This window comes from Pteropus medius, unplaced genomic scaffold (genome assembly GCF_902729225.1).
Source record: "Pteropus medius unplaced genomic scaffold, Ma_sr-lr_union100, whole genome shotgun sequence".
In the NCBI taxonomy this organism is placed as follows: Eukaryota; Metazoa; Chordata; class Mammalia; order Chiroptera; family Pteropodidae; genus Pteropus; species Pteropus medius.
In genome coordinates, this window is record NW_024352783.1 from 7,839,617 (window position 1) to 7,856,015 (window position 16,399).

Genomic DNA, 16,399 nt, shown 5'->3' on the forward strand with positions numbered 1-16,399 from the left:
TGCTCAGCCTCATTCACAACAAAATGCAAAATTTTAAAAAGTCCTCTTTATTTATTTCAGTCACGATTGACATTTAATATTAGTTTATATTAGTTTCAGGTGTACAGCACAGTGGTTAGACATTTATATGATTAATGAAGTGATCCCCCCATTAGACTAGTGCCCACGTGGCACCACACATAGTTATTACAATATTACTGACTATATTCCCTAACAATCTGTACTTCTTAATCCCTTTACCTTTTTCATCCAAACCCCCAAACCCGCACCCATCTGGCAACCAAAAAATATGGAACATTTCATGAATTTGCTTGCCATCCTTGTTCAGAGGTCATGTTAATCTTTGTATTGTTCCAATTTTAGTATATGTGCTGCTGAAATGAGCACACAAAATACAAATTAAAACTGAATTCAGATACCACGTTTTACCTATTAGATCAGCAAAATCCAAAGGTCTGATAACATACTCTGGAGGCCAACCTGTGGGAAAGAGACACCCTCATACGTTGCTAATGAGAGAACAAATTAATCCAATTCCCACAGAGACAACGTGGCAGTTTCTATCCAAAGCACAAAGGTACACACCCTTTGACCCAGCAATTAAAAGTTTGATGCTTATGCAAATGAACCTATCCATACCCGTGTACGTTAATAACCTCAGCATTGTTGTAATTGCAAAATACTGGAGACATCCCCATCTATGGCATGAGCCTACATGCAGTTTGCTTGGGACACTTTACACCTTTGCTCCAGTATAATTAATAATAGAGGCCACCACTTTCACTCTTGTGTGTCCTAGTGTAGATGAGAGATTGTACAGCTACCTCCATAGGAGACTAGATAATTTCTGCTACCTCCATACAGTGGAATACTAGGCAGCAGAAACGAGTGAGAATGTTCTCTATGTTTTGATAGAGAAATGTCTCCAAGATACATTTCTAAGGGAAAAGAAAGCAAACAAAACAAAACAAAAACAAGATGCAGACCTTTCCCGTTAAAAAAGGGGAGAGTATATAATAGTCACATTAACTGTATATAAGACACTCGGGAATGAAACACAAAATAACTGATAAAATGGTCACTGCTATGCATGTGTACGGGGAGGGCAGGGGAGACTGTGTAGGTGGGGAACTTTTCACTGTATATCGTTTCATAATATTTTACTTTTGAGCTGAGTAAAAATAAGTTTTTGAACCTAGTCAAAGAATTAAACTTTAAGATGAAAAAGTATATGCGTTGTCACAGAGACTTCTAGGTGCCTACACAATATTAATTCTTCATTTCTTTTTAGTAACAGAACCCCACTTTTTAGCCAGCCTCACTGCTGTTCACCTAAACGGCTACATCTCCAGTCTCTTTTGCAGCTAGGTGTACCCATAGGACTAAATTCTGCCCAATGATACACAAACGGAAGTATTATATGGATCTTCTAGGAAGACTTAAAAGGGACCTGATACTCCCATCTAACCTGTCACCTGGAATATAATTGTGATAACTGAAACTCTGTTAGTCATATTAGATCATGAAGACAAATGCCGCTCCCTCAGGGATGTCAGAGCGAAAAGGGGCCTGGGTCCCAGATTTTATGACTCCAACATACCAGCTTCGGACGTTCTACCTTTGACTTTTGTGTGTATGTGAGAGAAATAAATAAGTTTCTTATCTTGTCTAAGACAGTATTTTTCAGGTCTCTATTTCTTGCAGCCTAAGGTAAGCCTAAGTGATACATAAGGGCACCGATAAAATACTGAACGGATATTAATTTTGGTAATAGAAATTAATTGCTTGATTTACATTGTACAATTCAATAAGTTTTTTTTCAATTATAGTTGACATACAGTAATATACCAGTTTCTATTGTAGAGCCTAGTGATCAGAGATCCACATAACTCGCAAAGCGATCGCCCCACGAAATCTAGTACCCTTCTTCCCCCTTACCTATTTATTACATTATTAACCATCTTACCCATGCTGCACTCTACATCTTCATGTTTATTCTGCAATTATCCATTTGTACCTCTTAATCCCTTTGCCTTTCTTTTTCTCCCCCACCAAATCCCTGACATCTAGTATCCCTCTAAATATTCTCTGTATCTATGAGTTTATTTCCACCTTTGTTGTTGTTGTTTATTTCATTTTTTGGATTCCACATGTACGTGAAATCTTGCGATATTTGTCTTTCTCTATCTGACCCATTTCATTCAACACAATACCCTCTAGGTCCACCAAGGCAATATCTTTTTTCATCCCCTTCCTTTTAGTCTGTGTGTGTCTTTTAATCTGAAGTGAGTCTCTTGTAGGCAGCATATATAGGGGTCTTGTTTTCTTATCCATTCAGCCACTCTATCTTTTGGTTGGAGCATTTACTTAATTCTTTTCCATTTGAGGTACTTGTTGATAAGAATGTAGTTAGTACCATTCTTTATTCATGTTTTTGATACTTGTTCTTTTTTTTTAAAGAAGTCTCTCCAACATTTCCTGTAATACTGGCTTGGAGTTGATAAATTCTTTTAGCTTATTTTTGTCTAGGAAGTTCCTTATCTGTCCTTCGACTCTAAATGATAGCTTTGCTGGATAAAGTACTCTTGGTTGTAGACCCTGGGTTTTCATCACGTTGAATATTTTTTGCCAAGCACTTCTGTCTTACAGTTTCTTTTGAGAAATTATCTGCCAGTCTTATGTGTACTCCCTTGTAGTAGGTAACTAATTGTTTTTCTCTTGCTGCTTTTATGATTTCCTTTTTGTATTTAACCTTTGGCATTTTAATTATGATGTGTCTTGGTGTAGGCCTCTTTGGGTTCCTCTTTCTTGGGACTCTGAATTTCTTGAGGTTGTATGTCTATTTCCTTCACCAGGTGAGGGAAGTTTTCTATCATTATTTCTCCAAATAGCTCTTCAACTTCTTGTTTTCCTTCAAGTACCCCTACGACATGGATATTTTTACATTTAATTGTGTCCCATAGGCTCCTTAAATTATTGTTATAGCCTTGGATTCTTTTTTTCTTGCCATTCTGATTAAGTGTCCTTGGCTTCCCTATCCTCTATATTGGTGGTTCGATCCTGTTCTTTATCCACTCTGTTGATTCCCTATAATATACTCTTCATTTCTGACTGGTTCCTCTTTGTAATTTCCATTTCTGTTTTTATATTTTTTAAATCGGAATTCATCTACACATCCCCTAAGTTCATTGAGCATCTTTATAACCACTGTTCTGAACTCTGCATCTGTTAGATTGCTTGATTCCATTATTCCTGGATCTCTGTTCTCTTCTCTCATATGGTTTCTGCTTCTTTATCTTCCCATTTTGGCTGCCTTTCTGTGTCTGTTTCTATGTACTAAGCAAAGCTCCTAAGTCTCCCAGCGTGGCCATGTGTAATAAGCATCCAGTGGCACAGCCCTGAGAGGGGTTCAGCTGCAGGCCAAGTTTAGCCCTGGCCTGTGTCCCTCTGGGGCCACCTGTTGAGATTCAGCAAGCAATCCACGGATGCTGTGCTTATAGTTGCCTCAAGAAACCACACCAGAAACCGAGGCCAGCTGCCTCCAGTGCGAGTCTTGGTGCTGCTCAGCAAGGAGCACAGTACTCACTGAGGACACAACTCAATGTGGCTTGGGTGGGCTGCAAGTTGGGGGAGGCGGAGTTTCAGGAACTCCTCTGGGCAGAGCGACCTCTGTTATTCAGTTTGATGACATCTCAGCTATAGCAGTGCTGCGTCAGCACACTGGGAGAGGGGTGGGCTCAACAGAGGAATAATGGATACCACCGGCACTTCTGTACAGAGCGAGTCTCACCTCTGGCCCTCACTCTGACAACTCAGTGTCCCCCTGTAAGTCCTTGGTGCCCCCTGAGCAGCCTACTCAGCGCCGGTGTTCAGAGTGAGCGGGTCCGTCACCGTAAAAGTCCAGTGGCAGACATGGCCCCTTTAAGAGGCATCTGCAGCTGCCACTGCCACAGCCTCTGTCCCACTCAGACACTCGGGACTGGGCAGCCTCAAGTCTTTACCCCCTCCTACCTTTTATCATTGCAGGGTGATTAATTGTTTCTCTCCCTAGTTGTAGTGCTTTTGTTCATCTAGATCTCAGGCTACTTTCCTTGCTGTTTGCTCCATGTTTCTGTCACAACTTTGATTTGGTCGCAAGAGGGATGACTATCATCTACGCCATTTTTTCCTGTCTCCCTCATTAACTTGGTACACTGAGAGCTTGCTGTCGTTCTTTCAATGGCAGGGTGAAGATTTTTAACAAAACAGGTACAAAAGGCGGGATCTTCCACTTACGGTTTTACCACTGTTATTCTGCTTTGGAGATGAGGGGAGGCAGAAGTGACTATGGTAGGCATGCTTGGTGGGACAGAGGCTCGCGCAAGATTCGTACGGGGGAAGACTGCATTACCTGGAGCCAGAACGAGGGCTGGATGGGCAGCCACCATTGAGCCTTAGTCGGGGCCCCCTCTTGGTAATCCATTTTTGATGTGATGCCAATAGATTTTTATTTTCTTTGTCCTTTTTGATAATTTCTGTACTGAACATGTATTTTAATAATAACTGTCACTTTGAAATAATGACATTTACACAATTATAGGAAATAGATCTTCCAGCTTCTAGTTTTGTGGTAGGAGAACTTCATTTTCAAAGGAGATGATGGCAATGACTAGGGGCAACATCTCTCAAAGCCGCTCATCACAGCCCTCCTCTATAAGCTCAGGAGGTTCTTCCCTATCTACTTCTTCCAGCAGCCAGCTGCCTCAAACACTCTGCTGTTCACACTGACCTTCCTGCCATGTCCCAGCACACATGCACACACACAGATATGCACATGCATGCACGCACACGTCCACACATACATGTACACACACATCAGCCCTGTCCTCCATCCCAGCACAACCCCATCACATCTCTGCTGTTACAGGACAAGCTTAGAACCTACAAGTTGAGGAAAAACTGCCTGTTGATTTCAATTACAAACAAGACCTAGAAGATGCTCAGAGCCAGTCAGATCCATATTTACCAAATCCCCAGGCTCCATTTGTCTGCTCTCTGCTGGGAAACAGGTTTCCATGGTCTATAGACTGAAGCAAGGAGAAAATTCTCCATGGCCTGGGGACATGGACAATGAATTTCATGTGGGTTCCTGGGTGACTCAACCCAGGAAGACTGAAAGGCCAGCAAACGATCCTGGAATCCAATCTTGGTTTCCTATATTGCCATGTACAAACAATTCCAGACAGAGAACCTTTCCAGAAACACGCTGAAAGGGAGTCTGAGAAGGCCAGTTACCACCATGCTACCTGATTTTCTGTTTCTGGATGTCTGCAGTTACGCAATTTGTGATTCACCATTTTGGCTTGTTACAGTGCTTCTCCATCTAGGCTCACATCCCCTGAGGGGTCCAGTGTGCCTGTGGGTTCTCAACTCCATAGGACATATCTCTGTGATGATATGATGTACCTTCGTGGCCTGTCAGTCTTACTCAAAGATCTTTTATGGGGGGTTAGGGAGAAAGTCACCATTTTGATATTAAACTACTACTGATATGTTATGAAGAGAATATAGAATTCTAAACATTTTTAAGACTTCAAATAAAACTTTTAATCCTTAAAAATAAAAGACCTCGAAAAAGTCTTGTAGTGCACCCCTGAGGTGCCATTTGGGTGCATTGGTCTAGAAGAAAAGCCTAAAACTCTGGCTTTAAGGATTTCAAACTCAGTCTAATTGAAAATACACTGTAATACAGCCACTCTTGTCTAGACAAATTCACTTGATTCTTTCATGAAGAAAGGTGTATACAATAGGTGTCTGGAGAAAGTGGGCCTTTCCCTTCCTGTCCCTCCAACTGGCTGCCAACTAGCCTCCTCTTGTCCCCACACCCCACAGACCTCCCTTCCCTTCTCATCCCCACCATCTCCACTGCAATACCTGCTGGCCACTACTGACCTGGAGACTTTCAGCCCTTCCAAATGGGCTCCCAGGCACTCATTTCATGCTGAAAACGTGGTGCCAGGACATAGCAGCAGACCAAAGAGACATGTCCCTGTCCTGGGACAGCCTGTTGTCTATGCGAGGGTGGGGACAGACTTTAAACCCAAATAGCTGAATAGTTACATGTCTGGCAGTGACCCTGGAGGAAAAGTGAAGGCTGCATTGAGAGGTTATTTCAGAGAAACACAATTTCATTGGGGGTGGGGGGAATCGCCTGACTCTACAGGTGAGCAAGAGTCAGGTAGGTGGAGGGTGAAGGCAGAAGTGACTCAATTGACTGTGGTGGGATTAGAAGGCCTTCAAAGGTGAAGGCTTTGGCTGGACAATTAAGGTAAAAAACCCAAATTGACTCTGCTGTGGCTGTATGGTGGGATGTTGGCTGTATGGTGGGATGTTGTTTTCCTTCCTGAGGAGGAGAGGCCGAGAAAGCCTTATTGCGCTGAAATACAGGTATTCCTAGCTGTGGTCAGGCCTAGCTTGGCACCTGCATTAGCCACTGGGGAACAGAGAAGAAAATAATCTTCCCACTGAAGCTTGGGAAAGGACATAACTTTCCCACCGGATGCCAGTGGTGGACGAGGGCCCTATCGGGTTTGGCTAACTCGGGGTTTCTAACTTGATTCGGTGGAGAGCCTCCAGCCAGCTCCAGGCCCTCCCTTCCCTGAGGTCTCAGCACTACCAGGACCTCAGGCTGCCCGTGGCCACACCTGCAGCCACCTGTCTGCCCCGAGGCTCTTAGAGGGCTGCAGGACCAAACAAATAAAAATGGAGGGCAGCCAGTAAAATTTGAATTTCAGATAAATAAATAACTTTTTGATGTAAGTATGTCCTAAATATTGCAGCAGATGTACTTATGCTAAAAAGTTGTCCATTGTTGATCTGAAATTCAAATTTCACTGTACATCCTGTATTTCACCTAGTGACCCTACTCGGCCTACAAACCAGGCTGTCCAGGCCCTTCGTCAGGAGACTGGCAGAAGAAATTCTTTTGAAAGCCATGCAGCCCCAGGCCTCACATCCCTCTGGGAGAGGTCATAGAATGTGCTGTGCAAGGCTCAAACTTGGTATCCCCACCTGAAGAAAGGTTTATGTGAAGACTTTTAAGGGACCTAAAGTGGCAGAAGAAACAGGCCCAGAGAGGAGATTGATGAGGAGGACACCCAGGGGAGTGGAGGCACGGGCCAGTGCAGGGGGCGGCTCAGCAAGGGGAGATGCAGACTGCCTGGAGAATGGATAATGTGGGGGGACCACGGAGAGGTAGAGCTGGCTTAGGGCTGAGGACTGACCACTAGCCTGTACAATGAAGGTGCTGGGAACCCAAGTGGAGGCGGCAAAGAGGCTGCGGTAGTGGCTCATTTCACATCTCCCCATGAAGCTCTCTCTCCATCTTTCTTGGACTCCAGGACAAGCCACCAGAAAGACCTGAAGTGAGAGGACTTAGGGCACCAGAGCTCGAGAGACAGATGCTAATTGGCAGCCAGGGCCCGTCCATATCCGGAAGTGCTGCCTTCTTTCTAATTCTTGTGGAAAAGAACAAATCCCCAGATAATGGCACCCTGTCAGCACTGGCCTCCGGGGAAGGTCGTCCAGAAAATGGAGACCTCTCTATATATGCAGCAAGCGGGGGCCAGACTGGGCAGGCTGCCCCAGACCCCCTTCCAGCTGTCGTGGGGCTCAGGGATCCCTTATTGGGAAGAGCCATTTCCCATTTGGTGCTTGGTACCACTGACAGGGCGTTTTGCTTCTGCCCACTGTGATGTTTGTTTTAGCCTGGCCAGCAGGCCCAGCAGGACAAAGGGGCCCAGACCACCCATGGGCCTCAGGTAGACCTGGCATCATTACCAGCCGGCCATGTAGGCTGTGGGAAGCAGGACACTTGGTCCCTCTGGGCGCCTCTGAAAGTGACTTCCACTTTCCAGGCATGATGAAGACTCTAGGGCAGGAGTCCTCAACCCCTGCGGGGTCCCCAGTCCCCAAGCTGGGACCCGTACTGATCTGTGGCCTGTTAGAAAATGGGCTGCACAGCAGGAGGTGAGCCAGAAAAGCTTCATCTGTATTTGCAGCAGCTCCCCAGTGCCAGCATCACCTCAGATCATCAGGCATTAGATTCTCACAGGAGCTCTGGTCTCTGGTGCCACAAAGGTTGGGGACCACTGCTATAGGGGACTTTCCTATGTAGATTAGGTCTATATCTGGCAGGTAGCCCTCGGACATGGCTGCTCTTCCTATTACTTGCACTTACTTCCTCACAGGAAGGCTGCTCCATGGAAACCCTGAAAGGACACATCCCTTAGGAATCTGAAGATGCTGAAAGATATCATTGTCCCCAGTAGGAATGCCTTCTTCTTGAGGGAAATACCGCAGTAACTTGGCATGTTGTGGCAGATACCAATGATCACCCACTCAGCACCCTCCAATACTCCAATTTTGTTCAGGTGTGGGGTGCTCTGTGTCAGGGAGGGTGGACCCCCTCCGCTGCCCAAAACAAATCATGATGGATTACCCTGTTTCCCTTTGCGGCTGGCTGGGTGGGGAGATGTGACACCATCTTGGCCAATGGGATAGAATCTGAGGGGATTAGAGGTAGGTTCTGGGAAAGGCTTTTGACCTGCCTTTGAGCACAGATTTTCTGAACATAAATCTTGTGACTTTGTTTAGTTTGCCATTAGAAAAAGGAACATATGCACGAACTCATCTTTGGCTAAGATGCATCTGAGGTCTTGACGTGGGAACTTATTGCTAATCTTCGCCAGACAAGAACATTTATTTATTTTTCAAATCAGAAACCACAGCAACTGCATCAAATAGCATTGCCCTGGGGAGGAGCAATACTCTCTAGCACTCTCTTCCTTCCCGTGACAGGTGGCAGATGGTGAAGTATCGATTGGTGGCTAGAAGTGCAGGCTTTGCTGCTTGACTGCTTGGGTTCCAATTCTTGCTTCGCCTTCTCCAAGCTGAGTTATCTTGATCAAATTATTGAATCTTTCTGTGTTTCAGTTTCCTTGCCTGTAAAACAGCCTAATATTTACCTAGTAAATGGTGTCCCTTTGAATCAGGGACTTGCTCGGCCAGCCCCACATTGACACTGGGGTTCCAACTACAGTAGCACGAGGCTCTATCCGTGAAGTCAGGCTTGTGTAGGAGAAACCTGGTTCCATGTCGTAAATTATGCCAGGACATGGCCTGCCCTGTCATCATTGCCTTTGGAGGGAGACAGCTCTAGTCTGCAAGAGGTTTGACTTATTCTTGAGTGGGGTGGCTGTATCACATGGCACCCCACTTCTGCCGACTGGTCAGGGATAGACACCTGACCAAGGTGGTTAGTGACCTGTGAAATGGTCTGGTATGAAAAACAGTATCCAAACAGGCAGGACGGGGAGGCCCAACGGCAGGCTAATCTGATTCTTCAACTTGGTAATTATAACTAGGAAATATAGGAAGATTCCACTAATTGTTAATGGGAGGACATAGAAAAGATGACTGTGGTAGGTAGAACAATGGCCCCCAAAGATGTCCACACTGTAGTTTCTGGAATCTCTGAATAGGTTAACTTATATAGAAACAGGGACTCTGTAGCTGGAATTAAGGGTATGGGCCTTGCGATGGGGAGAGTAGTCTGGTTACCCAGATACGCCCTATCTAATTACATGGGTCTTTAAACCAGAGTATTCTTTCCAGCTGCAGAGAACCAGGGGGAGACATGACTACAGATAAATACAAATGGCCAGAGAGATACAATGGTGCTGCTTTGAAGATGAAGGAAAGGAGCCATGAGCCAAGGAAAGAGGGTGACTTCAAGAAGCTGACAAAGTCAATGAAAGGGATTCACTCCTAGAGTCTCCAGAAAGGAATTCAATCCTGCCAACACCTTGATTTTAATGCAATGAGATGAGTGTTGGAATTCTGACCCCAGAATTGTAAGATAATACATTTGTGTTGTTCGAGGCCACTAAGTTTGTGGTCATTTGTTACAGTGTTAACAGGAGAGTAACACAATAGTATAGCACAGGCATTTAAGGATGCAGCTCTAGAGGAAGGATCCCAATCTCAGCATGAGGAGGGGGCACCGAAACAGTGCTCCCTTGGGCCCCAACAAACCTAAACTTTGAGAGTTGCCTCTTGAAGGAGTTAGGATCTGAAACCAGTGTGGAAGTTGGAAATGTCTTCATCAGTTACTCTTGAAAACTTCTTAAAAAATACCACTTTGAACATGTACAAATTGTCTCTCAAATGAGCCAAACACAATCAAGTTTTCCTCCAGGGATGTGTTGAGTATCAGTTGAAGTAGTTGGTTTGCAGTTAGGAGCCCTATTGTACCCCAAACAAATAAACATAGCCTTAAACACTTAAATCACGTGTTTTGAGTGTGATTTCAGTGTCATAAGACAATGACTGACCCATAGGAACAGAGGCAGTTGGAGGGAATAACACATCCAAGTCCAACCTGTGTCCGCCTCATGCTGGGGCGCAAGATCATCGACTGGAATGGCAGGTGGCAATAGTAGTACTTTTTTTTTTTCCCTGCAAACATAAGTGGTTGGCTTTGTGAGAGTTAAATGTGAATTTGAAATGCCTCCTCAGGACAGAGTATGGCTCATCTTCCTCTACTACTAGCATCTCTATGCCTGGGGCAGCCTGCCTTGATCTGGTCCTGGCAATTGGAAGAGCCCAGTGAGGTCCTACTGGCTGGAGAAGGTCTGAGACTCTGTCTTGATCCTGCTGAATATTGTCATCTAGGATGAGTTCTCAAAAGATGGCCAAGCCTCCTGAGGTCACATGCAACAGTAAAGGAAAGCTGTGGCTTTCCCATGTTCCATTTTCTGTTTTGCTTCATTTTTCTGATACAAGGATAATGATATGGTTTAAAGAGTGGTATGAATAATATCCCAGATGGATAAGTGGGAGGGGTGATAGGCTCCTTGGCCAACCCTGCTAGATGTCCAGGCCAAAAACTTTTATGACTTATTTTTCATAATCTAGAAAAATCTCACTGAGGTTTTGGTAGGGCAGATGAGTTAGGTTAGACTGAACTCATTTGAAGAGTTTGGGAGACTGAGATTCTGCTCAGAAATGTATTGTGTCATTTTACTCACGATGACAGAAAAGTAATGTCAACAAAGCAAGGAAAAATGACGAAGATTGTCAGGCGATCAGGTTTCAAGCTTCTCCCCAGGGATCTTTCTGGGATTTTTACCATGGAGTTGGAAAATGCTGGAAACTGTTTACAAGACAGATCTCAGCACTGAGATCAAGCTGGATGCTGAGGCGTCTGTTCCTGAGTTCAGTGGGGAATTCCAAGTTGGAATAAGAGTTCGTGATAGCCGGATATTTCCACCAATTAAGCAAAAATGATTTATTCAGCAACAATTACGCAGAAGGTGGAGGCATCGTGAGCAAATAAATATGTAGCTCTGCCTTCAGGGAGTGAAGTGTGTGGCATGAGGATGACAGAAGCATCCATAGTCCTTAGAGAAGGGAGAGCTGGCTGTGTGCCAGGGAAGCATGGGGCAGGCCAAGGCTCATGGCCTGGAATTCCCAATCTTCCGTGGCAGCAGAGCACCACTGACCACAGACCTCATGACAGATGCCATAGCGAGCACTCACTGTGCATCAGGCTCCATTGGGAACCTCCTTCTTGATGCCTGATTCAATACATATGGGCCATAAACATACACATGGCATAAATGTCTGGGGATGTGCTTCATTCACAGAGGGGTCCAGGCCCACGGATCAGGGAACACCATGATTGGCCCCGAACAATAGGAAGCTGTAGAAGGGATCAGTTTGCAAGCGCAGAGACGCTGGCCATTCACCAAAAGCCTGTGCGTGTGCGTGTGTGCGTGTGTGTGCACGCGCACAAAACTGGTAACTCCTGAGTGCAGTTCCGTCACCTGACAGCCCACAGAGGAAAGTGAGTAGTGGCCGCTGTCCTGGTTCAGTGTGTGTTAAGCTCTTACCAGAGACTGTGCCACTCTGAGAAGATGGAGAAACCCTTAGTAGAAAAAGACTAGTGATAGTGAAACTTTCCTGGAAGGAGGAAGATTCTAGGATGGGTGGCCTCCTTTCTCCTCTCTTGTGGGCAGGGCTGGTTGCCTGACACCAGTGAACACGGCCTCCAAGTGATACCCGAATAGTCACATCACCCGATGAATCAGCACATACAACACACTGGTGTCAGAAGACACCTACATCCCCTGTCCGTTAAAATTCATGTTAACTCTGCCTCAGTGTGGCATAATCCCCTTCTGCTTAATATCACCTAGCATGTGACTTCCAGGACCTCAGTTAGCATTCAGTCAAGGTACACACGCAGAATGGGGGAAGCCTGTGGTATGGGTGCTGCCTGTTCCATGCACATCTGCACAGCTCTGCAGCATCCTGAAGGGTAATTTTCTGGAGAGACTATAGTCACAGCAAGAGGGTTGTGAATGGGAGAAGGCAGTGGAGCTGTCAGAACCCCAGTCCTTTCTGGTAACTTCCAATAATGCCAGCCAACAGTAGCTGCGGTGGGGATCTCAGCCCAATAAGGAATAAGGACATGAAGACGCTGGTTTGAAGTTAGAATGAATGTAAATTGGCACTTTGAGAAAATATTAATAAATGTCACTGGGAAAAATTCATAATCAGACAGAAACAAAATATATTTATTAGAAATATTACATAGTCATACATCATACACTTTCATGTCAATAGTTAAATACAGCTCTGTTGGCACATCAAGTCCTGACAATGCTTGGTACAATCTGGTGTGCTCTGTATACAAATGAGGCTACAGATCTATTAACTGCCTTCAACTAATGTAGTTAAAATTAGTGAGCTACTTACGATGTTATAGCCAAACTCTAACCTGGGTTAGAGAAGTGAAATACCCAGTGAACCTGGGGAACTGATATATTAAAAATACTTTTAAAAAGGTTACTAGGTTACATCTTTTACTGCATGTCCTCAGTAGTTCATCTCAAAATGGCAGTCAAGCTTAGGAACGGGAAGAACTACTGCTGGATTTGGCAAATGGGTTTGTATTTACCCACCTGAGTCCTCTCTCTCTACACTCTTGGTGAAAAGGCTGCCATCCCCTCAATGGGGAAGTGGGAGGGGCGGGGATTGAGAGGATCCCACCAATGTTTCTGTGGGGAAGAGAATACTGCACACATTCATCATTGCCAGCCGGCTAATCACTTTGGGAAGTGTATTTTGTGTAACACCTGCGGCAACTACTTTGGATGGTTTCCATAAAAGCTATAAGACAACAACAGAATGAAGAATGAAAACCAAAGGCTAATGTCGTTTTTGAAGTGAGAAGGGACTAAGACAAGATAAGTATGAATTCGCCTGGTTCCTCAGAACACTAATCCAGTGGGCAAGGGGCCATGGCAGAATCACCGATCAATTAACGTTCAAGTCCACAAAACAACTCACAATGCAGAGAACCACGCACTTTCCTTTATGTCTTTTAAAAACTCCACTCTCCTAGGTCTTGCATTTTACATGTCTTTTATACAAACATAATACATTTAAAAAAATAATCTGCAGAACAACTATATAATCTTAAATGACAGTATTGGCTGAAGGAAGATGAGAAGAAACATGAATATTGCAGCCTCTGAAAACCTCAGGACAGAAAACTGGGATTGATACAATTTGCTGACGCTACCTTGTTATCTCTATTTTCCACATTCACCTTGTGCTCTGAGTTGTCCAATTAAAAATGAATCTAAAAACCCCACTCAGTGGCCCAGCCTGGGTTGGCACAGCTTCCCCCACAGGCCCTGCAGTGCTAGAAGGCCTGACTTCACACCACCTGTGTTTCTCTGAACAGGACACACTTCCTCTCCATGCATGCCCACTGGCAAAGAAAATGGTGTCGAGGAACTTCCTTGAACTATAAAAATAAATTGCCACATGGCCTTTTTTCCCATGACATTTCTTTCCTTCCTTTTTAACTTGAAGGGAGCAGACTCATTGCATAGAGACTGCTTTACCCAGAGCTCATGCTGAATTATTTACAATAACCACCAAAAGCAGGGCACTGATAATGCTAAACACTCCCTCCAGGTATCCCAAGACCTCAATGCTTCTCCCATACACAACCTTGTAGTAATCCCAGCTTAGACACAACCACCAATAATCCCAACCCAACTACCTGGCATATTCCTCTTCCCCACTATAATTGTGAGCAAGGCAGAAGCATAGGAAAAAAATGAAAGTCTATCAGGTATGTCAACAAGACAGATGCAGGAAGCAACACAAATAATAACTTTCATTCGTATATGCTCATCAGGAAGGAGTAAGATGAATTTGTTCAGACTGTGCCTACAACTTCCATTTGAAAACAAAGGGCCGGTTATGAAACTGTCATCATCAAACTGCCCAGAGGGCCTCCCCCCTCTTGCTACACGGCCCTGCAGGCTGATGAAGGCTGCTTTCTCCTCTCAGTGCATCTCAGGAACTTTGACAATACATATCTCCCCGGTCCTGTTCCAGATACTTAGATTCAACTGATGTGTTTTTAACCAGCTCCCCAGAAGATTCTGATCTAGAGCTGCAGAGGAGAACCATAAGCAGGGCAGCGGTGGCAGCCTGAGGAGGAGGATGGATGGGCCTGCCGAACCCTGATGCCTTCTCCACAAAGGTGGCCTGGAAGGAGGAGCTGAGCTCAGCCTCCCAGGAAGGGCTGGACCCATAGCCCTTAGGCCCCCAGCTGTGAACAAAGGCCCTGAACAGTCATCCAACAGTCAGAGATTTACTTTAAGCAATGTAAGCCGTATTGCAACTCTTGGTAACTTATGGTAAGGATGACGCTTTGTCTGAGGGGCACTAACACGGAGTGCGTATATAAGACTGACTGGCACCGAGAAATTCACCTCAGATTTACCTATGTGACCCATACCCTGTTTGCAATATAATGCACATTTATTTGCCCAACAACACCAACAAAGAGCCACCAGGTGATTACCTACACAGAAAACTTCTGAGGTGACTGGGGCCACTCCAGGCAGGCTCTGCTGCCACTTACGGCGACTGCAGGATGGTAGAGAAATTGCAGTTTCCTTTGTTCAATTATAAAGAGAGCCATCTCTGCCATCCCCGAGGGCTTCCTTTTGCCATCAAACATTAAAGGCCTGATGAAGTACTAAAAACTATAAAGTCGAAATGTTGTTTAAATGTGCTGTCCCAAGAAATATATGTCTTCAGCCTGTTTCACTGCGCAAACTCCTGAAGACCCTGGCGGGCACAGGCCATTATACATGAGTGGCTTTCTGTCGAGTTCTGAACATGGGACAAATGTGTGGGTGTGAATGGGAGTGTGACTAGATGCAAGGGCAGATAGAGGAGGCAGTTTCTGAGGCTTCACTTTCAGCATGTATGGGACCAGCTGAACACAGGACACCTAGTGTGTGACCGTGTCCCGGCACGCGGCCACCTGGGAGAACGCACACTTCCATCCGTAGGCCATTCTACAGGGACAGGGCAGCAGACCACTCCTCTTAATTCTCACATCTTTTATCTTCCATCCACAGAATCAAATGAGTGACAAGTGAGATCTAAAAACTGTAATCAACTTCTAGGTGTTAAAACTGTTTCCTAGAATGTAAGCATATTTCCCCAAAAAGGCAGAGTTTATGCATTTCCAGCCTGCTTGAAAGGAAATGTTTTTCTTTTGTTGGGTTTTTTTTTTTTTTTTTTGGAAGGGTGTGAGGAATAACAAGGGCAAAGTTTTATAAAGGCAAAAGAGGATTTTCAGTAAAAAGATGACTGATTTGGAAGTGCTGTTTATTGTGAATCTCAGTGCAGCTCTAGTGTGAAGTCACACGGTATGACTGGGGTCTCTTGGGTCTGGAAGGAGGGAGGTCCCTGGGGGAGCGAGCTTCTCCCACGTACACTCCAAATATGTCTGGATTCAAGGTGGGTGCATGGTTGAACTCAGCTCTGTTTCTTATTTGCGTGCTGGTCCCCTTGGATTGAATCTTCCTTTGGAATCCAGATGGCCAAGTTGTGGACAGGTGGAACAGAGCCTATGGAAAGTGACCAGGTGCTTCCACGACAAACCGTAGGTGGCAGTGGCTGCTGTTGGGCCCTCCAGGTTTACGTCTCAAAGTACTTGTAGATCTGGGCCACGTACTGCATCACACTCTGCCAGTCAGGCCGGTCTGTGTACAGCATCTCACTGAGCTCCTGCAGGAGAAGGGGAGAGGTCACGGGGGAAACGTCACAGACCGCCCCTTTCCCACAAAGGGGCTAAGATCCAGGTCAAGGCTTGTGTTACTTTGGAACCCCCCACCTACGGCATGGAAGGTGTAGGCAATACTGAGATGGTGTGAATGAGATTAGTTAAAAAAAAGCTTTTTCTTCCTATTTATTCAGGAGATACTGTTCTTTTCAAAAAAATATCAGACATGACATCTTACCCTGCTCATCTTTT

At 45.1% G+C, this 16,399-nt stretch overlaps 1 protein-coding gene and 1 non-coding gene across 4 annotated transcripts in view; both read right to left on the reverse strand.

The window, feature by feature from the left end:
- Positions 1-283: 283 nt before the first annotated feature.
- Positions 284-387, reverse strand: LOC120589965 (U6 spliceosomal RNA). Its single transcript, XR_005649597.1, has one exon. It is a non-coding gene; the product is annotated as a U6 spliceosomal RNA (small nuclear RNA).
- A 12,209-nt stretch (positions 388-12,596) lies between these two features.
- Positions 12,597-16,399, reverse strand: part of SPECC1 (sperm antigen with calponin homology and coiled-coil domains 1) — a 189,548-nt gene continuing 185,745 nt past the window's right edge. For all 3 annotated transcript variants that reach the window (XM_039847476.1, XM_039847481.1, XM_039847477.1), the window contains one exon: positions 12,597-16,152. In XM_039847476.1, the coding sequence (XP_039703410.1) occupies positions 16,063-16,152 (90 nt within the window). In that variant the 3' untranslated portion in view covers positions 12,597-16,062. The remainder of the gene's footprint in view (positions 16,153-16,399) is intronic.